A 26,000-nucleotide genomic window follows, 5' to 3' on the forward strand; every position below is an offset into this window, starting at 1 on the left:
AAACATAACTTTTTACAGAAGCTTTATGGACAATGCCAACATAACACTGACATTAGTGGACAAAAGAAAATGTAATTTATCCAGAAAATGTAGTACTGGATACTGACATTTTTGTGTGTGCGTGTTTCACGGTTACAAAGGGATGTCACACCTGGGCCACAAGGAAAAAAAGAAGAAATATGCAACGTAATTGTGAAAGCAGTAATTTGGAGAAGAGCAGTGTAAAAATATCTTCTGGAAAACCAGAAATGCATTACTCAAATTCTATTTGAATAAAAGCATTTGTTTTTAATGCCTTCTTGCAGTCAGTAGAATTCTGCAGCTTCAAAGTTGCTGTGTTAATAACTTTGCATAATTATTCCTCCCCCCCTTTTTAGGAAAATTTGCTTTTATCCATCCTGCCTGCTCATATCTCTATGGAAATGAAACTGGCAATCATTGAGCGGCTGAAGGAAACAAATGATAACAGGCAAATGCATGACAACAACTTCCACAGCCTATATGTAAAAAGGCACCAAAATGTTAGGTAAGTGGAAACCCTAGAAATAATTGTATTAATGTAAACTTCTGATTCTTATCAGTGCGTACAGTTCAGTGAAGTTAAAATTTGAAGGCAGACTTTCAGGCTGAAGTGAGCTGCTTTCCTGTTATGGGAAGATAATGTGTATTGAACTGGTGTGCTGTCTTTTAAATCAGGGCAGATACTTGAACCCTTTTTGCTGGAGTTGGAGGTGTTTTCTGTTAAATGCATTTCAATAGTTATGCTGACTGTGGAATTGATGTATCTTCATCTTTCCCTTTTCCTGCTTTTCCCTTTTGCTCTTGTCTAGCATTCTTTATGCAGACATCGTAGGATTCACTCGCCTTGCCAGTGATTGCTCTCCTAAGGAACTTGTAGTGATGCTGAATGAGCTCTTTGGAAAGTTTGATCAGATTGCAAAGGTAGGTTTACAGTTTGTGCTGCAGAATAAAGGCCTTTGGAAAAAGAAGTCTTTTTGCACAACAGGAGGCAGCTGGGTGTTAGTCCTGAAGTCAGGAAGGCAAGACTGCTTTTGCTTTAAAGGTAACTGGCAAAATCACATTAAAAGAAGATGCGATACAAAAATGGGAAACTTAGCAAGTTGCTACTGTAGTTCCAGTTCTTGGGTGTGGAGGTTTATCTGTGTGATGTAGGAAATTGTCTGATGGTGATAAGGGATTGCAGCAGGCCTGTAGGAAATTCTGTGTACAAACTCCACTGAGAGCTTTGCTGTGTTCAGCTGGAAGGTTTGTTTGACTCCACAAATGGAGAAGTCTCAGGCACACATTTAAATTCATTAACTCAGAAGCATCAGGCAGAGAGTTCTTTAGCTCAGGAGTGAGCTAAAGAAAGCTTCCTGTTACTAATGGATACTTACAGAAAAGTGTAAGAATGGGGAGTAGTTTAAAATGGTTCCTATTAAGACATACCCTCTACACTGACCCTTCAGCGTGGCAGGAATTGTTACCACTTCCAGGTGCTGCTTGAGGTTAATCTTTTGCAGCTGTAATCACTAACTCAGGTTTTTATTTCTCACATCACAGGGACTGTATCACCTACATGTTTGTGTGTCGTGTTAGTGAAATCCTAAAAATTTGTCAGAAAAAGGTGGAAAACTCTAAAAGTATTAATATAGCAGAGGAGGGAAATGGCTGTAATTAAACACTTATGGATATCATTGAATAAATTCTTAAATATACCTGATTAAAACCTGACTAAGATGCTAGTAACATTTTTGGCTAAATGACATGGCTAATCTTTTCATTGATCTGAATTCAGTTGCTGTTAAGTGTTTAAGTACTGAGAAATAAAAGTTGTTCTATATCTATTGCAACTGTATTGATGTGAAGCAGCTACAAAGACAGAATAAGTTATGTCATCTTAGTTGCCAAATGGCAAAATTTCTTTTAATGCTGAAGTAGAAGCTGAGGCTAAACACATCTGGTCAAGTTTTATAACTGTTTTGCTGATACAAAAATAGAAAAAATTCTAGATTTTGAGTGATGCATTTTAATTTCTCACTGCTGTCTGCAAATTGCACCCTAATGTCTGGATTTAATGAGTCAAGGTCTTTTGCAACTCTGTGGTTGAGCTGTGAGAAGAGGTTCCTGCTTTTTGTGCTATTTTTGTTCTGCCAGAGAGTATTCTGTCATCTTTTCCATAATGTACAAATGTTGCAAGCTCCAATTTACCTAATAAAAATTGATGGCTAAGCTGGACACTGAGCTGGATGCTGAAGTGCAGCAGCTCTAATCCAGGGCTGGGTTTCCCTGCTGATCCTTCTGAGCTTGTCACTTGTGGAACTGCTCAGAACCCACTGGGATGGATTAAGATGTGGAGAGTGATGGATGTTCCCTAAAGGCTTTAACTGATGAGGGAGAACAGCTTAGTTTGGGAAATTGCCACACATTTGGGCTGATTTTGGAGTTGATTTAGGAACTGTGTTCCCACAGCAGGTAGGGTTGAACAGCTGGAGGTATTGGCTGGCCCAAATTAAACCATCTCTGCTCGTCAGTCAAACACCACAGAGCCTTGCAGAATTAGCCCTGGCTTGCTTGCAGCCTTTGTAGTTAAAATTATTCAGTAAAGTGTTAACAAAAGACAATATCAGAGGCTTTTTTCTCCCTCCTGCCAGTCATTGGCAGCAGTATCCTCTGTTGCACAGTTAGGAAAATTATTTTGCTGCCATTTAGTATTGTGGGCTTTTTATTAGCAATAGCAAACTGTAGTGTATGCCAGTTTCCTCTTCAGTCATGTTTGAAATAACAAAAAAAAACCCCATTTTGCATCTGCACAGCTACCAGGTTGGGCATCTGAATTTCCAAGTTTTCCCTCAGTGCTGGGAGGTTTTCTGACATCTCACACCATTATTTATGAGGCTGATATGTAAAAATAGAGGGAAAACTGCCTATAATTCAGATGAAGATTAAAAGATAGCTAAGTAGATTACCATCCTTTAGATGGTAAATTCTGTGACAGTTTTATTTATAGTTTTTTCAATTGCACAGTTCCAAGAAAAAGGTGGGAAACTACCAAGATGGTTTTATTTCAGAACTGCTTTAAGTGGTCAGTTTTGTTCTCTCCAGTGAGCAATGTCCAGGCATTCAGATGTGGGGAAAAAGAAGTAAGCTTTGTTTCAACAAGGATTGAACAAAGCCTGACTTTCTCAAACCAGAGCCTTTGGAGCTGTTAGCCTACTTGCAGCTGATTTTTTTCCTGTTAAAATTTCTTGGTATAATTTTGCAGGAGAATGAATGCATGAGGATAAAAATCCTGGGAGACTGTTACTACTGTGTCTCGGGCCTGCCTGTGTCCTTACCAGTTCACGCCAGGAACTGCGTTAAAATGGGGCTCGACATGTGTGAAGCAATAAAGTAAGTGTTACACAGAAGGCTGTTTAAAATGCAGATATTGAATTAGGTAATCAGTTTTCTTGTCAACATTCCAAGTGTATTTATTAGCTGTCATTGCACAGTTTTGATCATAAGTTTGTCTCGTCTTTGCACCAAGTGCGTGATGAGACTAAACCGTAACGAAAGGAGGAGGGAAAATGCCAAGTGCCCTGCTCTAATCCCCTGCTGCCTCCCCAGGCAGGTGAGAGAAGCCACGGGCGTGGACATCAACATGAGGGTCGGGATCCACTCTGGGAACGTGCTGTGCGGGGTGATCGGCCTCAGGAAGTGGCAGTACGACGTGTGGTCGCACGACGTGTCCCTGGCCAACCGCATGGAGTCCGCCGGCGTGCCGGGGTGAGCCTCCCTGCCATGGCACATCCTCACCAGGCAGGCTGGAAACAGGGCTGATGTGTGCTCAGCAGAGCTGTAAACTGTTCATACTTTCTGATTGCCTTTTCAATGAGCTATAAAATTCTATTCTTAGGTGAGTGACTGCTTCTCGACCTTCCCCTCGTGGGAGAAACGTGCGTCTTCAGCAGAGTGTTGTGTTGACTTAGTTAATCCGTGCTGTACACAGGGATAATTCTACATTTGTGAGTTTAGCTAAGGAACAGTTGTGCTCCTTAGGTCAACAAGGCCAAGCTGTGTCTTTACCCAGTGCTTCTGCTAATGTATTGATCAGTTCCACTTGATTTATTTCAGCTCTATATTCACCACCCCCACCACTCAAACCCCACAGACAACTCAGAAATTGAAATGCACCCTGATGGGGAGTATCCCAGCAAGGAGAGTGTGGAGCTGTGGTTTGTTGTGCATTTGCCATGGGCAGAAGGAAGGGAAGGGAGTGGTGCTGAATGGGAGGATTGAGGCAGAACAGTATAATTGGCCATGTGCTGCTCAGTGAGACAAGGATTGGGTCTGAAGTTGGTCTCTTGTAGCCTTTTTAAGATGCTCGTTGAACAGAACAAATATAAATGTTGTTCAAAACCACCAGCATTTGCATTTTCCTTGTTTAGGAAAGAAGTATATGCTTTTCCTGTTTTCTAAATTATATTTAAGGATTAGAATTCATCAAAGAAAACCTTTCTTTTTTTCTTTCTTATTTTGGTAGTTTGCACTAAAAAAGGCCATTATAAGACTTCTCCTTTTTTCATTACCAAATAGGACCTTGATTATTTTTTGTCCTAGTAGTCTGTGCAAATTGGTTTCTTTTAGTAAGTGGTTCTAACTAGTGACATTATTATTTCTTTACCTCAGACAGCTTTTAGGTATATGTTATAATTTAAAATTTAAAGTGATTCATCAAATGATAAGGGGTTATGAATATCAAAATACTTTGTTGCATTGGTGACTGAAACAGAAAGAAAACTACTTGGAGCTTGGTTAACAGTACCTCCAGCCAGGCTGAAGGGTTTAGTGTGTTGATTCAGCGTGATTAAACAAGAATACAGAGTTGTAAAGTTTCTTTTGTTGGTAAAGCAAACACCATGACTCTGAACATGGCACAAAAATATTTGTTAGTCACGTTTAGAACCTTTGCCTAATTTTGAAAACTGATTATTCCCTTACGGTTGTCAGGTTTATAGTTGATAAACTGGTAAAATCAAGCTGATTTGTCATGCTGATTCAGAAACATCCTTATTACTTCTTCTACCTATAGCTGTGTAGTCACTCATCTTGTGTTTCAAATATGGCCAGAGGAAACACCTTCCACTTGTGGAAGACTGAGCGTGACAGGGTGGAAAGGGTATTATTCACTATCCAAATGTTATGTTCTATTTGTTTCCTGCTCCTCAGGGAGATGATTTGTTGGAGATTCCTCATTCCAATGTTAGCTAGTCCTGCTCCTTTGGAAGCAGTTTTGTCATTAGGAGCCAGCTAGAGGTTTTGTTTAAAATAGAAAGCATACTTATTTTGAGTTTCTAAAGACTTTTGAAAGGGTGCAGGAAAACTTCTTGCTTTATAAGTATTTTCCTTCCACTGACAGATCTTTCCTTCCATCTTCCTTGTGATTTTAAAAATTACTTCCATTCACAACAGCGTAATGCACTACTAAAGCAGAAAGGAGTAGCATAAAACCAAAACTAAAAAACCTGCATTTATGACTATTTCTATCTAATGTGTAAGTGCATGAAAGCTCAGCATGTGTTATTCTCCTGTCAGCATAGGAAACTGGGCGCAGTGTGCTGAGTGTCCTGTCCTGGCATGGCAAGGGCAGCAGTGCGTGCTCCAGCTTGCCTCTGAGAGCAGCTCCTGGTGATGTGCTTATCCTGGAATCCAGTAAGCACTTAGTAACTGCTGAGAGATCACTGGCATCTAATTTGAAGAGAAGTTTGCAGTAAAATCAGAAATGTCCTACAGCAGGGTGTGATTTGAGGGAGAGGGGAGAGGAAGCTTGGTAAAATGCAGAATGGTGGGTAGTGAACAAATGTACTGCTTTTTGGAGTAAGTGGAAGAGCACAGCAAGGTTGCTGCAGTACATGGCTGTGTTTTAAGGCTCAGGGCACAGACATCACACAGAATGTCCCAGTCTCTGTGGAGGAAAATACTGTTTTAGAGCAAACTTTAAAATTTCAGATTTGAAGGTTCTCCCTAATTACAAGTGTGTAGTCAAAGTAACTTTTTTTTTTTTTTTTTTTTTTTTTTTTTTTTTTTTTTGAGAAAATTACCAGTAAACAAATAAAAGTACCCACCCTCTGCAATTCAGCTCTTACTGTTGGCTTAAAAAGTGCTGAGGAAGTTTTTATTCTTCCTTCTTAGAAGCTAAAGCCAGTAGTTTTCAGGTGTTGGACACATTGCCTTCATGCAAACCTATGTCCAGCTTTAGGAAGGAGGTTGGAATGGACAGCGATTCCCTTGCTCTCTGTGGTTAGGCAGCAGTGCTGCACACTCCCAGTTTCATTGTGGAACTGTGCTTTTCCCAGCCCTGAGCTATTGGACTGTAGGAGAGTGTCTAACCCCTCCGTGCCAAAGAAAAGTGAGAAAAGCATGGGAAGATGAACAATGAGAAAGTAGAACTTAAGAAATGCTATTTTATGAACTCTCTTCAGTCTCTTGTTGAGAAATTATATGGAAAGATATTACTCATAACTTATGTGGAAATACATGATTTGGGATACTAAGTGAAATAACATTTAAGGGAAAGTGTGAATAGGTACAGAAAAATCCTGGCTGCTCTCCTCAGAAGTGTGTTCTTGTTGTTGTGTTGCCTTTTTCTCAGACTGTTTCAGTCAGTAAAGGCAGACTTTCAGAATTCTCAGAGTTAACAAAAAACCTTCCCCAGCTTTCTTTTCCCAGAGTTTGTGTGTGTCTCCCCCCACTCTCGTGTATTTCTAGCACAAAGCAGTCCTTGCTTGTGTTTTGTTCGGGGGTTTTCCCTGCCGCTCTCACAACCTGCATGTGAGCCTGCCTGTCTTGTGAGTCATCAGGTCGCCTTTGATCACATTTCTTCGTGTTTCGTTTATTTCCCTGCTTATTTCAATTTAATTTTATACCAATACTGTCTCGTTATGGGAAGTGGTTTTTTTAGTATGCTTGCTATGAATGATGTACTATAGTAAAAGATTGCAAATATATTTTAAAGTACTGGCAGGATTTTTCAGTTGGCTGCCAAAGCAGGGGATGTCTGAAAAGCAGAAATGTCAGCAGTGGCCATTGAAATGTAAATGAAATGCTTAATGTGACCTTTCTGTGAGTGTTTGGGTCTCTTGTTCTTTCTCCCGTTCTCAGCCGTGTGCACATCACTGAAGCAACATTAAATCACCTAGGCAAAGCTTATGAAGTAGAAGAAGGGAACGGACACCTGAGGGATCCTTACCTTGAATCCATGAATATCAAAACCTACTTAGTGGTCGATCCAAGGGTATGTGTTTGTTTTTAAACATATATATTTATTCAAGTATATACACACATTATAAGTACATAGGTTTCCTTGGTGCATACAGGTTCTGTCATTCAGGAACAGAATTAAAGCATGGTATGAGTCACCTGAGTAGCTTGGATTTGGGAGTTCAGATCTGAAAGCATATCTTGCTTTTTTATTATATGCCTATTACACTGAAGGTAATAAGTGTTATGCTGAAACTTCTTATGTGACCCACTTAGAGTAAAACCACGTATTTGACTATGGATTTGTGTGAAGTGTCTCAAAAACTCGCGGCAAAAGGTGAGGATGAAGGAATGAAAGAATACCTGTACTATGTGGCCACTTTCTGCTAAAATTTTCTCTGTAAAATAGCATCAGACACCTTCCTCACTATCTGAAAAGTAAGATTCACCTTCTTTTCAGGGTGTGAAGTTAAGAACTGCTCCTTCAGAGCTTAGTAACTACAAACACTTGGAGCATTGCTATTTTGAATTGGTTTGTGGTTGATGAGTAAAATGTTTCAAATGAAAAAAGAATGCAGATGAGAAACTTCTTTCCTTCCTGATCTCTGCAGGAAGGAACAGTATAGAACTGCTTTTAATTAGCAAGAACTCAATCTTATCTTGGTTACATTTTTCAATACTGCAACCCTCCCCAGCTGCACACAGCACATATTCTCAGAATGAGGACTGTGTCTATTTAAAATGGTCTCTGCTCCCTTGAAGATACTTACAAGACATTAGAGAATTGTCAGTCATTGATGTCTTTGTTTATTCTGTAGTTTTATCTTCCCTGTAGTTCTGCAAGGGTATTGCTGTACACCCTGTCTGTATGGCCTGACTCAGCACCTGTGACACAGATAGAATCTAATGTGGAGTCTGTAATTTGTGGGATGTTCTAACCACTGTTTTGATACACCCCAGCTCAGGAATTTGGCACCTTTTTCCCCTGCTGTAGTGCTGACTGCAAGGAAACTGTATCTGTTCATAAGATCCTTTGAGCCCTTGCATCACTGTAAATAAACCTGGGAGTTTGTTGCAGTGTTGCAAGCGAAGTCTTGTAAAAGCAGCCAAAGCTGTTAATTGTGTGTGCTGTGATTTGCTTTTGCTCACATTAATTAAACGAGATAAAGGAATCGAGGTTGGCTGACATGTTGCTGATGTGTTCAGAGCCCTACGAAACGGCGAGATCCGTATAAACTACTCAATACACAGAAATTCAGTATTTTGTAATCTGTCGGAATTTCTATACCTATATTTCTAAACCAATGTTTCCTTTCTGTTAGTCCAAGCAGTGCCTGTCGAACAGCCACCTGCCCAAGACGCGGGTGAATGACGGGCTGAAGATGCGCGCCTCAGTGCGGATGACGCGGTACCTGGAGTCGTGGGGTGCGGCGCGGCCCTTTGCGCACCTCAGCCACCGCGACAGCGTCAGCAGCGACTGCTCCGGCTCCCAGGGCCGCCGGAGAAAGGTCGGTCTCCAGCAAGGATTGGCAGCCATGGATTACCTACAAACTGCTCCTGTGCCTGCCCTGTGAAACTCGAAATCTGGAGTTACTTTGGTGGCTGAATGTCTGCTCTCGCCCTGGGTGTTCAGTGCGCACGCAGAGCTGGGAGGGTGTCTCTGCAGCACCTCTTTCTGTCAGAACATAACCATATTCACACTGCCAATCTCTCTACCATACTATAATCGTGGTATATCTTCAAAGCAGAACTATCTATTTTTCCTGTTGTGTTTCCATCTTGAGATCCTGCCTGGATCCTCTTTCCATCAGAACTTAACCATATTCAGACTGCCAATCTCTCTACCACACCTTAAACATAATATATCTTCAAAGCAAAGCTATCTAATTTTCCTGTTGGTTTTCCATCTTGAGATCCTGCCTGGTTTTGTAAAAAAAAAAAAAAAAAAAAAAAGATAGATGCACTCAATACTTAATTGAAATGCGTAGAAAGTAAATAGTCCCTCCACATGTTCTCCCTGAAATTGGATTTTTATCAATAAAGAATCTTTAGGTTCAAGAATTCTTAATTTTTTAAAAGATTTTAAAATATAAGGAAACTAATTTTCCCTTCCATCTCCCCTTCCTGAAAGCTGGAAGTAGATGTGCATGCTTTCAGGCATGGTCCTGGAGCCACAGCTGTAGTAAATTTTAATTTAAGCATCCATCCATCCATTTAGGTGTGTGGAAATGGTTTCCAGTCTGCTTGCCTCTGTTGGTGGTTGCTTAGGTATTTTAGTGTGTAGAGAAAGATGAGAAGGAAGGTCTGTTTAATTATTTTCTAACATTTTTTTTGTCAGAAAATATTCACTTCTCACTTGTTAAAGTAGAAAACATTGCTGGAAAGGCTTGATTTTTAGAAACGTTTCTGTTTGAGAATGGTTCTTGATTTTTTTAAATTTCTGAATAAAAATGATTTTGGCAGTTTCTTGATGTTTGTTTCCCATAGTTGTTTGCTATTCAAAGAGTGTTTAACTTATTCTTAATTCCTATTTTATTTAGGAAATACCATTGAGTATTACTGGGCGCCAGAGAACTTCTGATAGGTTTGTCAAATACCTTCTTTTTTTTTTTTTTTTTTTTTTTGGTGCTCCTGTGCTCCTCTTGCAGTTCAGTGTGCTGTAAGGATGTGATCATTTGGTTGATTAATCACTGTGTGTATTGTAGTCCTGCCTTAGAAAGGTTAAGCTAAATCTTTGGCCTTTAGAAGATTTCTCAACTCCTGTTTGTTATTGTCAGCAGACTCTAAAAGGAGCTGCTTGTCTTACCGGCCCTGCAGTCATTCAGATTCCATTTTGCTTGCTGGGCTGCAGCAGGATGGGAGGGAATTGGGGAGGGAGAGCCTAAAGCGCAGCGGAAAGTTTGGGTTTGGTTATTGTTGTTAATGTTTGCCGTTACAATGTGGTAAAGAATTGCCGAGTACAATGGCACCTGTAGCACTCAGTTAAATGAGGAGCTGATTTTCACTTGTGTTTCACTTCCCTCAGTTTGTCAAAACGCTGTCTTGAAAAATGCATGATTTGTGTAACTAGAGAAATGCTTAGTAGAGTGCTTACGGGTGTATTTTATTAATCAGTTTGGAGCATTCTGGTTTACCTTTTCCCTGGAAGCTTGCCCCACTGTGTGCTGAGAAAGTGCTCTGTACACATTACTTGTTTCTGAGTAGCATTTGTCACACAGACTTCATTTCATCCTCAGAAATTCATCTCAGAAGGGAAGGATGGAGGAAGATATTTATGATGAAATGATGTCAACCATTGAAGGCCTCAGTTCAACTACGTATGCAGTCCTTTAATTTGTTCTTCATCTTTTCTTTGAGATTAACCTGCATTCTCAATTTAAACCTAGATATAAAATTTATGTATAAAGTTATCAGGATTTTTGCCTTGCCCTTTTTTTGATCTTTGTTTTTTATTTAGTTTCTTTGTGGATTTAATTTGACTATGAGAGTGTTACTGCATTATTTATCAAGAACCCAGTGATCAGTCTTGCTGTTCAATGTTTTCTTTATTAAAACAAGAAGTTTCATGAAATAGGATGCCATCCTGAACAAAAAACTACGTATAAAATCAAAACAGTTTTGTAGGTAATAAAGTTGCTTTAGTGTATGTCTACTGAAGGCAGACAGTCTGTCAGGGGCAGGTAATTCCTTTGGCAGTACATCTGCATTTAAAAGCAGACAAACACAGGCAGTGGTGGTAGTTTGTGTTTTCTTTGGTTTTGTTTTGTTTTAATTTAAAATACAATATTTAAATTCCTAACAAATTCCTAAAAGAATGAATTCAAGAAGCAAAACTCTTTCATCTAAATTCTCAGAAGGCTGTACCTCAGGTATTTCTGATAGGAGTCTGATATTATTTAGGGGAAGTTTTTGGAGGCTGTGAGCCCTCTCTAACATCTGCTATTATACTTTTCTATTCATAAGCCTTCAGGAAGGTTTGGAGCTACATTTTTCATGTAGCTAGCAGATGTTTCTGTCTGAGTGTTGTGGATCTGCCTGTCAGATGAGTAAAAACATAACCACTGGTTTGATCTGCTGTGAAACATAAAGACCTTGCAGAAGCATCAGATGTGTGTTGAGAGTGGCTGTGGGATCTCAGGTGCAGTGGTGATTTTGTGTCCTGTCCTTGGCCTCTGTGTGCTCCTGATAACCCTTGTCTCTCTCTGCCTGCAGTCCCTGGTGTGGGAAATCAGACGACTTCTGTGGACTCTCACTGATCTTTGCAGAACCTGGTCTTGAAAAAGAGGTTGGTAAGAGCAAAATAATGCTTTTTGGTCTTTGATTTGCCCTTCGGAGCAGCGTAAGAATGTTTGAAACTTTTCATTCTGAAACTGGATTCTGGAGGTGATTGCACATCCTAAGAGGTTTCTGGTAACTAATGGAAAGCATATTTCAGGAGTTGTTTGAACTAATCATTCTTCCTTGAGAATGCAAATTCTGACTTAAACGAGATTGTCTCTAATCTGTGGTCAAATTCATGCCATAAGGGTGTTAGTGAGTTTGATATTTTTTCTATAGAAATGACTTTCCTCAAAGGTAATGAGATTTAAAGAAGGAAAGAAAAAAAAAAAAGAGATTTCTGCATCCATAATGAAAACACTTTGTTTTCTGTGGCTGTTTCATTGCAGATATAGTGCTGGTATTTGTTAGGTGCAGTATAGTTTTTCTGTTTGAATAACTGCTGTTAAATTTACTGTGCTGTGGATGTTCCTGGCCTGGGTCTGTACATACACTTCAGGTTTATTTCTGTGTATGTCCTTTCTTGATAAGGATTTTGACCATGGGCGCTGATTTACATATTGTGACTGGGCTGTTTTTCTTGAAACATGTTCAAGTGATTTTTTTATTATTATTTTGTTTGTTTGTTTGTTTTTGTGGTGGTCTTCTTTTGTTCTGTTTTACTCCTGGGTATATTTTTAATAATACAGTATAAACTTGTATCTATATGTAATCACAAGAATGTAATAAAATTAAGAGAAAACAGTCCTGAAATTACCCTGATGGTTTATTCTCTCTGTGTTTCAGTATCGCAACATTCCTATTCTAAAACTCAAGAGTTACTTCGCGTGTGCCAGTTTTGTGTTCCTCTGTATATTTGTGATCCAGATGTTTATCATGCCCAAGTAAGTGCTGGTATTTTCATTATTTATAATTCAAATTAACCAACACCTAAAGTGAACCTCGTGTGTATGGAACTTTCTGGAGTTCCTGAGGGGTTAAATGTAAGAAGCATATATTAATTTACCCCATGATCAAGGAGTGCGTTCCCGTTGTTGGCATAAGAGCCAAGATATCAGTATGACAATAAAATAGAAATATTTCTTTAATATTTTGTTTGCTTAGTACACACAGGGAGGTGGTCAGTTAAGTAAGAAATTTGATTTTATAAGAAGAGTTGGTTGTAAGGACATTGAGCAGTAGGAAAATGGGATTTAGCTGGTTAAACTGTGCTCAGTGATCCTTTTCTGTAGAGCTACAAGGAGGCAACCTTGAGCTGCTTGTCCCACCTCTGATAAAGCAGATGATGGATAATTCAGAAGTTTATGGCACGTTTGTTTCTCGTGGCTGTTGCACTGCAGTTTCCACGTGGTTTATGGCTCAGGCCATCAGGAGCAGAATCAAAGCGGTGATTGTACAACAGAGCAACCATAACCTGTGTGATGTTATGGTCATTCACTGCTATTTGAAGAAAAATCATATTTAAACTTGGTGGTTTTAGTGCTTTCTTCTTCTTTTTAGAACTGCAAATCTGGGAATTTCCTTTGGAGTTGTTGCAGTCATCATTGTGCTTGTTTTGTTTGTATGCTTTGCTGAGAAATGTCTGGTAAGTTTACTTCTAAAAAACACTGCCTGTTTTCAAAAGTGGATGGATATATTTCAGCAGCTTGGTCTGTCTATTAGCCTGATGAAATTATAGTAATCTCAACAGGAGTTACAGAAGCCTTGAACCTCAGGTTACTTGAAGATTCCATTTCCTGAAATAGATTTTCATGTCTGAAAATTCTCACAGTAATTGAGAATTATTTGGGTGCAAGAATACATGGATAGGAGGGAGGACTTGGGGTTGTTTTTTTAAAATGTATTTCTATTTTTATGTTTGTCATTAATAGTAATTTTGGTTGTAAATACTGTTATTCTCTGTGCAGGAAACAATATTGAAATAAGTTGGAACATTAGATCAGTTTTCATAATAATGTATGAAGTGTAATGAAAATTACAAACACATGAATAATTTATTGGCAACAATTTCATGGCAGCTAGAATTCCAAATTCACCATTACATCCATTAGGACACTTTGCACTTGTAGTTCCTTTTTCTTTGCATTATTAAACACATGCAATTACTGTTTAAAAATATATAGTGACAGAGAGAGCCCATAGTGACGGTGAGATCAATGATACAGAGTAAAAAAAAAAATCCTTCTCAGTTCAAGAACAGCCTGGGGACAGGGTGGGGAGAGGGAAGGGATTTTAGAGAAGGGATTTTAGAATGTTCCTTGCACTTATCAAACCTGCACTGTGGCAGAGAAGGAATCCTGAGGGATGGAGCTCTCCAGGGAAAGAAAGAGTCTCTTACAGAGTGGTGGTCAAGCTGTGTAAAGGGGAAAGAAAAGAAAAAGAGAAAATTGCACTCTGGGATAAAGATTTAACTCATTGAATTGTATGGTTAGATTTATGGATTTTATGTATGCATGGTATTTATATATGTACATAGATGGATTTTTGCATATATGTCTGTAGAGAGAGAGGGGTGTGTGTATATGCATTCATGTGTTTTTTCTATGTGTGTAGAAATACACGTAGAAACCAGAAAATTCCAATGCAGTTGCATCAGACTTGAGTCTGATGCTGGGAGTGTTTTGCTGTACCATCATGGAATAATGATTGCAGTCATTAAAATTATATGCTTTACTGGATGATTTTGCCTATAGAAACAATTGGAGCATATAGGGAGGCAGGAATGGGGACTGTCTAGGATTTGATTTATTAATCTGAAAATGTAGTTCCGAATATAATATTATAGCTCATAACTAAAAAAAATACAATTTTTTTACTACATTTTTATTAACTTTTCTCTAGAACTTTCAAACAGATCATAATTCTGTATTTTTAAAGCATAAATTCAGAAAATTTTAGCACCCAGCCCTTTTGAAGAAAGGAAGCATTGTCTCTATTTTCAGTTGGGGAAAGGTGTTAGACGTTGACTCTGAATGACGAGATTGAAAGTTCTAAATTAGAATTCCAGTGAAGGCTCTTGACACTCTCGTTCAGAAAAAAGGTCAACTTTATATTTAGAAATATTTCTTCCCCTGTATCAAAGTGTTATCCCTGTTACTGAAACTAATTAATTGTGTTTACAGAAGTGCTGCTCAGATCAGTGGCCTCTCCTGCGCCATCTGTGTGCTGTCTCAGAAAAGGTGGAAACAATGCCTTTACTTAGGCTGCCTTTAGCAGTCGTCACTATAGCTGCCTTGCTGATTATAGCCATTTTTAATTTGGTAAGTAATCATATTAATTGATGAACTTATTGTAAAATCCAAGTAACTTCCTGTATTCTTTTCATCAAGTAACAGTTTTTGCTGCTTGTTCTAATGCCTGATTTGCAACATGAGTTGAACTGCACAGGGATAGTGCATGATGGCAATTAAAAACATTAAAAATAAAAGCTTCTGGTTTGTGGAACTGAAAGTACACGTGATGGACTTCAGTTCTAGTTTACACCACCTTTTCTTGTTTTCAAGATGGCACTTACAACAACTCCAGGTTGTAACTCTCATCACTAACATGATTTCTGTTTTTTAATGTGGCTTTAAATGTTTGGCAGTGGCAGGCAGCACTTTAAGCAGTTCACTGTGGTATTTGCACTCACTGGTAGTCATGTGAATGAGGGAGGGAAGAATTGGCTCTCTTTTAAAAGCAAAGGCATTGAGGATAGGTACTGCTGGAGTAAGATGGAAATGGCATCTGACTTTTAAATTTAGTTTGAATATTATATTGCACCTGGGGTATGTGCATTTGAATAACTGTGCTGTGTTTTTTATTTAAACAAGCTCTGTGCATTAATAGTTCCACCTAACTGATAGTTAACTACTAGAACTGATGTCCTCCTGATCCCATGTGTTTGTTTGCCTTGCCATTCTTCTGATTCCATGGGGAGCTCATTCTGAAAGAAATACTGCAGAAAATGCCTAATTTTCTTTCGTAGGGTGTTTTTTTTGCTGGCTTAGGTCCTTGAATTGACTCACAGTGGTGTCATGTGAACACCACCAGAGACAGAGTGAAAGAAAACAGGAACAGCAGCTGTGAAACTGAGTGGTGAGACAAAACCACATGTTTGTGCCAGATAGCTGCTAAATTAACACAGCCATAATGTAAGACTTTACCCGCAATTAGAAAATAACTAAATTTTAACCTTCTTGCAGCTTGTGTGTGCGTGTATGTTTAATACAACTACATGGGATGCCATTGTATTTCAACAGTTATTCAGTAGCACTGAAAAGACAACCAGATCAGCACTCTGTGTAAAATACATGGAGAAGAAAAATCAGTGATTACCTGCTAATAAGTTTGTATGGTGGTTTTATCAATGTGTTTTGTTTTGTGATTTTTTTTCCTCCCCTCCAATAAATCGAGACTACTGAAAGGAACAAACCTGCCAACTTCACTGGATCAAATGACCTGGGTGCAACCACCTATGTGAGTAGAGTACCATCTTAATTTCTAGGATTAAATGAAATGAGTCTTGGATGGTGGATATAGAATCATAGAACATAGAACTGAATTGGAATGGACCACAAGGATCATAGAAGTCCAAGTCCGACTCCTATAGTGTAGATGGATGGTAGCGTTTTAATTTTTTAAAATTTATTTATAATGATAGGTGTTTTTTTTGTTTTTTTTTTTTTTTCTTAATTGTTGAGCATGCAGACTTGCTCATGACACAAGGCAGTTTTAAGGGCTATTCTGTATTTTCACATATAGCTTTCTTGTGCATCCTTTAGTGATTTTCAGAAGTCTGGAGTATTCATGTATAAAACTGAAGTTTTAGTTTATTTTGGCCTTTCAGCATATTTGAAAGGTGTTCTCTAGCATTTCTGTAAGGGCAAATTCAACACTTACTAGTGACATAAAAGTATTATTTCTGGGGATTTAACTTTTTATGTCTTTAATGCCAAAGTAGTGTTCTATTTTGAGTTCATCCAAAGGTTTTGGATGCTCTTTTGTCACCTGGCCACCCCTTTACATGATGGACATATTATGGGGAGCAGGTTATGTGAGGAGCGTTTCATTTAGGTGCCTTATGACAAATGAAAAGTTACACATAAGAAATACACTCTGTACTCACCTAGTAATTTTTTGTTCTTGCATGTTTGTAAATCAGAATTTTGAAAACACAACCCATTCCTGTGCAGAGGAAACTGTAAGTAGTGAATGCATCTTAAGCTTGATCTTTGAATGCAGTTTTTATCTGGCATTGCTTACTTACGTTGATTTATTTGTTTAAATATTTTTGTTTACCCATAACAAATTAAAAAAGTAAACTGAAATCAATATTAAGTTTGCCCTTTTAGTGCCATTAAAAATAAAGTTTAAGTGATTGTAATTTCTTTGTTTTAAATTGCAGTGACCATGAACTCAGGGCATTTGCTGTGGTTTGACCATCTCTTAGACATAAGTTCTGAATAATGCAAAAGCTCTTTACATTCCTCTTTTACAGTATTATGCTTACTGCTGTATATTGGGGTTCATTGCCTGCTCGGTATTTCTTCAAATGAGCTTCGAACTCAAAGTTCTCCTCCTGTCCATTGCTGTGACTGTCTACCTCATCATTTTTAATACCCTTCAGCACAAAGACAACTATGGCAACAGTACCAGGTGCACTGTAAATATTTTTCATCCTTTAATGTTTAATTTAAGGAGGTGTTAGATTTTTGTGCACTTACTGGAATATTGAAATATCAAAATCACGTAAGCCAGACACTGCAAACCTTTCTGTAAAGTTAACAACATGGAAATCCTATTAGACCATGTCACCTTTTTTTGTTTTTCTTTTTCTTTTTGAACAAAATGTATGTTCTCTGAAAAAATTCTGTAATGTGGCTTCTGAGATCACTAGAAGCCTTGGATTACATTAAGGACTAAAGAGTAGAATATTAATGTCATAGGAAGGTTGATCTTCTGTTAGGTTATGAAGAAAAGCCTTGCTAAAAGTCTGAGGCTCAAGCTGTGCTTGTGAGACCTTGGTGGTCAATAGGATGGTGAACTCTTCATGTACTAACCTAAGTGCAGATATTTTGAAAACTAACTATTTACTTGATCAGTGTACCTGATCTAATTGCAGAAATTGAAAATACTGAAGAGAAATCACATGCAAAGGCTTTACTGTTGGTTTTTAAGTCGTAAGATTCCTCAGCATAGTCTCATAGCTGAAGATTAGAATAAATTTATTTTGCAGGGGCTGTAACCTGTCAGCACACCTTAAAAAAGCTTGAGTGAACTTACTCATTCATATGATGAGAATTTAATTTGCATTTGTAAAAACTAATAGATGTGGTAAGACTTATCTTACTATGAAATATGAGTGATGATTAAGATACAGGTATGATTTAACTGCTGTCTTTGTCTTAGGAATTCAGGTTTTTAATTTGTTATTGTCTTTCCTTCCACAAATAAGAAATTTTCTTATCCTACCTCAAGGTTTTGTTGGCTGTGTTTTTGTAGGGTGGTGTGGGATGAGAGCTGGAACTCAGTCTGGTGGAAATTAAGATGGCTTCATTAAGATAAAGCCATGTTTACTTGGGCATCTCACTACAACAGCTACTGAACACGGTTTCAACACCCAGTGTGTCCTGATGTGAAATGCACCATTCCATGTGGTGGGCTGGCTGATAATCCTTTCTCACTGTTAGGACAGGACCTGTCCCCAGCCAGCCACTGGCACCAATGAATGATGACACTGTGGTGCAAGTCTGGACAGATACCCTCTTCCCCTCACCTCCCACCCCAACCCCCCGTTATGCAGATTTTCTTAAAGCAAACAGGTGACTTTTTATTGCTTTCTTACTTTCAGGTTTTTCATCAAAGAGCCAAGGATAATGACTAATTTATATCTGGTTCTGTTTTACATAACCCTAGTTTTACTTGCAAAACAGGTATGTATTTAAAATGCAATTGTGTAGTTCCATTACTTGCAGCAAGTTGATTTAAATAAAATGCAGAAGTGTTGTTTCTTGAAATTGTGCTCTAAATTAGTCTATAATTTTATCCTTTTTAAATATCCTGGTCTTGTGGATAACATACTCATAAATAGTTTTTGGTAATGAAAAAATTTTTACTGTAAAAGGATGGGAACATTTTTCTAGTTTTCAACTGTGTTTGCATCACAGATGTGAGAACTTCCTGGTTCTTCCAGTTTTGATTTATCTGTATTTATATATCAGTATTCATTCTAAATCAACATAGCAATTCAAGATAAAAATAATCATGTCACTACAGTGTCATTTTGGTAGATACACCTGATGGTACCAAATGACATTTGGTCTTAGTGGCTGCTTCATGTTTTTCTGACCTTTGCTCTCAAAGCACATTTTTCATAACTATATAGATTCAAAAGGCCTTGAAAAAACTATTGCTACTACGCATCTTGAGAAAATTGCCTAATGTTTTTCAGTGAGTTATTTTATGGATTTAATTTATCATATTTGATCTCTTTGCAGATTGACTATTACTGTCGACTGGATTGTCTGTGGAAGAATAAGTTTAAAAAAGAACATGAACAATTTGAAACTATGGAGAATGTTAACAGGCTTTTGCTGGAAAATGTACTTCCAGCACACGTTGCTGCATATTTCATTGGAGAAAAACGAAATGAGGTGTGTTGAGTCTCTCCTGTGTGAAGGACAGCAAATTGGATTTCTGTGATATATATTACACATGATGTGAAAAAGAATGAACTGTAAACTTTTGCAATCTTTGCCACTTGTTTGTATTCCTTTGTAAACCCAAGAACCTGTTAACCAGATGGCATCAAAAAAAAAAAGGAAAACTTTTTGTGTCAGTCCCTGAAATCTGTTCTCAGAATTAGTCAGGACGCAGTTAAAGTTTGACAAGTATTTGAATGAGTTTTACTGCTTTCCAAAGACTGTATTTTACCAGGGAGGATAGGTCATAGTTTTTAGGGAAATGAGTTGAAGAGCAGAGAGTTTCTCCCAGAGAGAAGTTCATTTATAATGATTTTTTTTTAAAAAGAAATCTCATTCTGCCAGCATGTCATCAGAGAGAACAAATGCTGTCTCAGAAGAGTGACAATGTCCAAGTAGATGAAAATGTTTAAGATATCTTTAAGGAATCTCAGTTTTTCCTTAGGCAAATCCACTTTGTTAATGTTTCTGATAGAATAACAGATGTGGTTGACTTCATAGGAAAGCTGTAATTTGATTACTGGTTAGAAACAATTATCATGAGTCTGAGTACCTGTGGGGGAATGTGGCTGCTGACAATGTGGGTTTATTGCTTTCCTTTAGGACTGGTACCATCAATCCTACGACTGTGTCTGTGTCATGTTTGCATCAGTACCAGATTTTAAGGTGTTTTACACTGAATGTGATGTCAATAAAGAAGGCTTGGAATGCTTGAGGCTATTAAATGAAATCATTGCTGATTTTGATGAGGTAATTAAGCTTCTGTCAAAAATACACTGGATTACATATTTACTGCAATATAAATGTTTCACTAGACCTGTGAGCATTAGAGGGGGAAAAACCATTTTTATGCTGCACTAGTATTCTGACTTCAGCCTTGCAATTTTGAAAGATACTTTCCCATCTGGTTGGGATTTTCAAGTAAATCATCTAATCTATTAGAAGTATGGTTTGAAAGTCCTGAATTTAAGGACTTTATTTCAGTACTTCAGTGCTTTCATTTTATTTTATTTACCCATGTGAGTGGGTAGAGCAAAACTGTGAAACTAATCCTCAGGATTTTATCTAATCTTCATATGAGTGATAGTATTGCTAGTATTGCTAAGTTTAACACTTATGGTAGGCAGTATAAGATTTCTGGTTAAATACTACACTGAAATATGGTATTAAAGTCTAAAGTTTTTGTTTTCTTTCCACTCAAACAGCTCTTGTTAAAACCTAAATTTAGTGGTGTTGAAAAAATAAAAACAATTGGAAGCACTTACATGGCAGCAGCTGGTCTCAGTGTTACACCAGGCCAGGAGAATAACCAGGTATGTTGGCTCTGAATCTGCCTTTAGTATTCTGTGGGTGCATAGGTGTGTTCAAAGTAAAAAATGTAATGTGATACAAAAAAGTAAATCAGGAAGGGTAATGTGGAAAAAGATTACAAAATTGTATTGTCTCCTGTTGAATTCATTATTTATCTCCTAGTTCCATTTTGTTTCTGAATTAAGGTGTTCAGTCTGTAATCCCAGCACACTTTTTACATCTTTCATCTTTGATTCCAGTAGTTTAACATTCCTAGATGCATAATAGAAGGGCTCTAATAATAGGGGAGTCAAAGAATGGGAGCCAAAGTAAAGGCCATCTCAGAACTGCACAGGAGGCTTTTTGTGATACCTGAGAACTGGCACAGAAAGAGAATCCTCAAGTGCCAGATTAGGTCTGAAAGTGTCACCCAGAATTAACACCAATTTCTCTAGCTCATTTTCAGTATAGCAGGTTTGTGTATAACATTAAGATGCATGTAATAATATACCTAAACTATGTAAAATTAAAGCTGAAACCCTAAAGGACAGACATTAATTTGTTATAAAATTTAATCACATCACGCTTGTTGCCTCATAGCCATCCCAGCTGAATTTAATGGAGTTTTGAAATTCTGCAGTTCTGCAGTTACAAGGATGAGTGGTCTCATAAACACTCCAGTCACTTCTAGTACTGCTTTGGGGTAGCAGCTGATAAAGCCTTTCATTTCATGTTGCAATTTGATCATTAATTCATGTTATGACTTGCACAGGATAGGGAAAGGCAGAATGCTCACATTGGGATTATGGTGGAGTATGGGATTGCCCTGATGAGTAAACTGGATGGCATCAACCGACATTCCTTTAACAATTTCCGCCTACGTGTCGGTAAGTGTTGTTTGTGGGGAACTCCAGAGCTCAGACAAGTGAGAAATGAGGTAGGATGATGTAGGTCAAGTGCTGAATAGCCAAAGGCAGTATTGTCTGGTAAGTTTTTCAGACAGGCCAAGCTCCTCCGTGGATGGGCTGTTTCTCATCACTGGAGGGAGCAGCAGGAAGAGTGCAGCTGGATGACTTTGGAGGAAATGAAAAATACAGATGAGGAGTGAAGTACCCTGTTAGTGACTGTTGACTGAAGACAGTAGTACAGTACAATGCTCATTTCTGTATATTAAAAGTAGGAGAGGAAGAATTTTGCTTTGTGCCCTAGACTTCCCATTTTGCAAAGAGTGAGTCACTTCACATCTCCTGAGCCTCAGTATGAATATTTATAGAACAGTACTCATACTGATTGCTAGAAAGGTGTTGCAGAGTTAAGTTTTGGGATCCTTTTTTCCCCTGAAGCTACAGCTACCACTGAAGCTGGAAGTCCCATCCCTTTGTGATGACACCTGCTTGTGTTTCTGCAGGGATCAATCATGGCCCAGTGATTGCCGGTGTCATTGGTGCCCGGAAGCCTCAGTATGACATTTGGGGCAACACTGTTAATGTTGCCAGCAGAATGGAGAGCACCGGGGAACTTGGCAAGATCCAGGTAAACCTGTGAGCCTTGCAATGTCGACGGCATTATTTCTAATTGGTTGGGGAATTTTGCTTTAATGTGAATAACCAGAAGAATTTCACAAGAGTTTCTAATTCTTTTCACACAAAGGTCACAGAAGAAACAAGCAAAATACTACAAGAGCTGGGATACTCATGTGAATGTAGGGGACTCATTAATGTCAAAGGCAAGGGAGAACTGAGGACTTACTTTGTTTGCACTGAGACAGCCAAATTCCAAGGCATGGGACTGAACTGAGGCTACAATGAAGTTAATCAAGATAGACTTAGATCTGCCTCCCTTCTGTGAAGACGTAGAATTTCCCTCCTTATGTGAAGGACTTTATTCTAAAAACGTGTATATACTGTTCCTATCTCTTCTACATCTCAAGATAAGAGATTTTTTTTTTTAATAAAGAAGAATTCTGAGAAGTTTCTAGAAGATACACAACCGTCAGTCAGAAAAAGACTACTTTTTCCTGAAGTAATTTGAAGATTTACCTGGAATTGCCATGAAGCACTTTCAGTTAGTTGCTTTCCTTACCCACACTGGGAGTGTTAACAGCTCCAGTGACAACAGTGTGGATGCACTGTAGAACTCATTCCCATGTTATAACATTCCATTGCCTGCTTGACACACACCTGCTTACAGTATTGTGTTTGTCCTGACATGTGCAGTGACACTGAGGGCACTGCATATCCTGCTTTTAATGCTGAACAGACTGCACAGCAGAAGACAGCTGAATAATGGGAAGAGGAATGCAAGGAAACTCAAGTGTATCACATGATAACTGTGCTGAGCTCTTTTGGGAAAAAACCCTGAATTGCACAGTATGGGGTCACTTCACCATCCTCGCCTCCTCCACAGCAGTACCTTGTGCTGTGCAGATGTTTTCATGACCAAGAGCTGTTCAGAAGTAACTTCCATCTAGTTCAGCATGTTTACATTATATTACATGTTATCCTTTGTATTTCTCTGTAATTAGTATCTGCATGTGCATTTTGTTCTGTCATGGTAAGTCTTAAATATTTAACTTTAAATTTCAGAAAGTACAAGTAATGGTGAGGTGCATGGGGGACAGACTCTGACAGCAGCTGCTGTTGCTGATCCCAGCAGGAATTCTGATTCTGTGCTGCATTCTTGAGGGCACTTAGGGAAGAATTATCTGTTCTGAATTGCTGGGAAGCTGAAGAACAGAATTACTAAGATAGTGTTAGAAACAGTAGCAGATACTGTATAAACAGAACTGTGTCTGCGGTGGGGTTTGGTTGTTTCTGTTTTGATTTTTTTTTTCTGTTCTTATTTCTACAATTTGTCTAGCCACTGGCTGGTTTCTGTGCCTTTCAAAGGCAACACAGTTTTTTTCATAAACTGGTTTTGAAGGTTACAAAAGGATGTATGGAAAAAAGTATTCATAATGGAAATGTTTCAGCAGAGCCCCAATACTGGAAGTATGAGTAGAGCATTCATAAGATCATTGTGGATGTGGTGTAAATTAGTTCAGTCTGTAAGTGTTTTCAAATTGTTAATAGCCTTTGCTAATTTCTACACTGGCATTTTTACTCATTGCAGTCTCTTAATCTGTTTGCTGTTGGTGGAGATGACAGTAGTTTGTAAGGCTAACATCTTGTGCCCAATTATGTCTGTAACTAAGGACAGATTTCCCCTTTCCCCATAGACCATGTTAGGCTGGACAGCGCAGTGATTAGCGAGTACAACACCTGTTTGGCTGAGCTGTACTTCTCCTAATGTTTCTGGGTTTAGTACCAACCCATCCTGGACAAGTGTTTAAGCAGTCTGTGCCTCACTGCTGCTTTCTAATTACTGTGTAATTTCTTTAGAAGAGGAAGTGACTATGTTTCAAGACAGGAACAAACCTAAATATTGTCCAACTGTGGATTAAAAATCATGCTTGTATTTTTTGTCAATTCTGTAGATCAAATCTCTGTGTGCAGTAGGTCTCCAACAGAAAACAGCATGTAAGGAAACCTGAATTTGAGGTTGTCTAGTTCACACATGGGCTCTGCTGAAGAAGGAAGTGTCATACTCTCTGTCGTGTTAGTGCAAGTCAGTGTTGTAGTTGAATAAACCTTCAAACAGCTTTTGCTACTCTTGTATGTTGTATATTTGTAGTCACAGGTGCTCAGCAAGCATTTGTTTTGAGATATTTATTGTTTTACAGGACCATGTCATGTGTCAAAGGCTCCTTTCAGCAGTCTTTGATGTCATGCTAGGTAAAGTGACCATTTGTCTCATGAATCTATTTTGAAAAGTGCATTATGCCTATAAATAGAGCTGGCTCTGAAGTGCTCCTGTTCACAGAACTAGTAGACTGTAGATGTAAGTTATCTATGAAAGAACATTTGCTGTCTGTAACAGCATTTTGAAATGCTTTTGTTTACATGATGTTGCCTGTCAGGCTGGTAACTTCTTTGGGTGTAACTTCAACTCAACCTCATTTGCAGAAGTGGCAGAATAGCTGCAGCTTCCAAAGGGGAAGGAGTTGGGTTTGGTTGCAGGTTTAAAAAGAATGCTCTCTTGGTGTGCTGTGCACAGCCTTCTTGAGGAAGTTAGAAACTGTGTGTAATGAAAAAGAGGATGACTAATTTCTCACCAGAACTGGAACTGTATGAGAGCTATATTCAACCACAGAAAGAATTCAATTTAACAAGCATCTGTATTGAAATAATTGTTTTCAGCAATCCTTCTGAGTGAACTGTGAAACTTGACATTGAGGAAACAATCTTGGTGGAAAAATCTTCCTTGCAGGATTATTTTTCATTTCTTAAATGGAAAAAATGGCACTGTATCTAATTTGAAGAGCTAATAACATCTGGAACTAGGAATCTGTTTTAAAGAACAAACTTTTGTTTTTACTATGGAATAAAAAACTTCTTGAAACATGTCTGGTTTTGCAGTTATTCTGATGGAGATACCCATGAAAAGGAGGCATATTTTTTCTAGTGCTGCAGACTTAATGGGACTGTTTTTACTTGTAAACTAAACTTGGTGTTTATATTTTTAAAAAATGCTGCTAGTAGAAAAAGCTTAGTGACATCCATGTGTTCAAGAGCTGATGAGAAATGTCAATGCTTGTGTCACTGGCAGCCACCATCTAACAGGTGAGTGATGGGCAATGAGATGCAATGGAAGGAGCCAGTAAGGATTTGGCTGGCACATTTGCCCTGAATTTTGTCTTCTTCTTGTAGCATGAAAATACATGATTTATATATTCATGGAAAAATTCATTCCCTGCAGTAGTAATTCAGTTGCTATTATCTAGAATGAAAAAATTCCAGTGGTGTCAACTCTTCTGGGACAATTGAAACTACTGGAGAGAACTCAGGCTGACAGTTAAAGATTTTGCAACGTATAATTGTGAAAGTTTAAAAAACAAATCTTTCTGCAGCATTTTTAAAAAGGAAGGAAGAGAGGAAGGAAGCAAGGATGCTGTTGGCCATAAGACTGAGGGTGGAATTCACAATGCTGTCTGGTCTGTAAGTTACCTCTTGGTTCAGTTCCCTGCCACTGCACACATCAGGGATTGCTGGAACCTTACAGCCCATTCCTCTTGACCCCAGGGTTATACTGGAATCACAGATTAAAGAAAAGCAACATTTGAGAACAATTAGGGATGCCTGTGGTAGGAGCCATACACAGTACTGTGTGATGGTGTGAGAGTAAGTGGGGAGCACAGGGAAAAGCCTCCTTGGGAGTGCCACTGGCTGCACCTGCACCCCTGCACTGCCTGAGGTCTCTGTGCCTTACAGCTGTGTTGTTGGTCTGCACCTCTGGTGAACAGGGAACTGTCTTTTCATCTGAGAAGGCTTTGAAATGTATGTTCCTTTCTGATAAACAAGCCTGGAATCATTATCCAGACAGTGTCTGCTAAGACCCCTGCATAATATGAACAACTGTCTGCTTGAGTGTTTCAGGGATGATTCTACCACATCCAGTGGATACTTTTTC

General features: G+C 38.5%; 1 protein-coding gene across 1 annotated transcript in view; it reads left to right on the forward strand.

Annotated features, from left to right (window-relative positions):
• ADCY7 (adenylate cyclase 7) overlaps positions 1-24,947 on the forward strand; it is a 58,691-nt gene extending 33,744 nt beyond the window's left edge. The window contains exons 7-28 of the mRNA XM_083870244.1: positions 378-526; positions 831-942; positions 3,266-3,393; positions 3,610-3,768; positions 7,144-7,276; positions 8,565-8,750; positions 9,783-9,826; positions 10,479-10,559; positions 11,455-11,527; positions 12,307-12,404; positions 13,021-13,105; positions 14,643-14,780; positions 15,916-15,978; positions 16,664-16,702; positions 17,000-17,157; positions 18,353-18,434; positions 18,999-19,154; positions 19,806-19,952; positions 20,408-20,515; positions 21,265-21,379; positions 21,901-22,025; positions 22,143-24,947. Coding sequence (XP_083726370.1) covers positions 378-526; positions 831-942; positions 3,266-3,393; positions 3,610-3,768; positions 7,144-7,276; positions 8,565-8,750; positions 9,783-9,826; positions 10,479-10,559; positions 11,455-11,527; positions 12,307-12,404; positions 13,021-13,105; positions 14,643-14,780; positions 15,916-15,978; positions 16,664-16,702; positions 17,000-17,157; positions 18,353-18,434; positions 18,999-19,154; positions 19,806-19,952; positions 20,408-20,515; positions 21,265-21,379; positions 21,901-22,025; positions 22,143-22,289 — 2,526 coding nt within the window. The 3' untranslated portion in view covers positions 22,290-24,947. The remainder of the gene's footprint in view (positions 1-377; positions 527-830; positions 943-3,265; positions 3,394-3,609; positions 3,769-7,143; positions 7,277-8,564; positions 8,751-9,782; positions 9,827-10,478; positions 10,560-11,454; positions 11,528-12,306; positions 12,405-13,020; positions 13,106-14,642; positions 14,781-15,915; positions 15,979-16,663; positions 16,703-16,999; positions 17,158-18,352; positions 18,435-18,998; positions 19,155-19,805; positions 19,953-20,407; positions 20,516-21,264; positions 21,380-21,900; positions 22,026-22,142) is intronic.
• The last annotated feature ends 1,053 nt before the right edge of the window (positions 24,948-26,000 follow it).

Source organism: Zosterops lateralis (assembly GCF_965231275.1).
Source record: "Zosterops lateralis genome assembly, chromosome: 12".
In the NCBI taxonomy this organism is placed as follows: Eukaryota; Metazoa; Chordata; class Aves; order Passeriformes; family Zosteropidae; genus Zosterops; species Zosterops lateralis.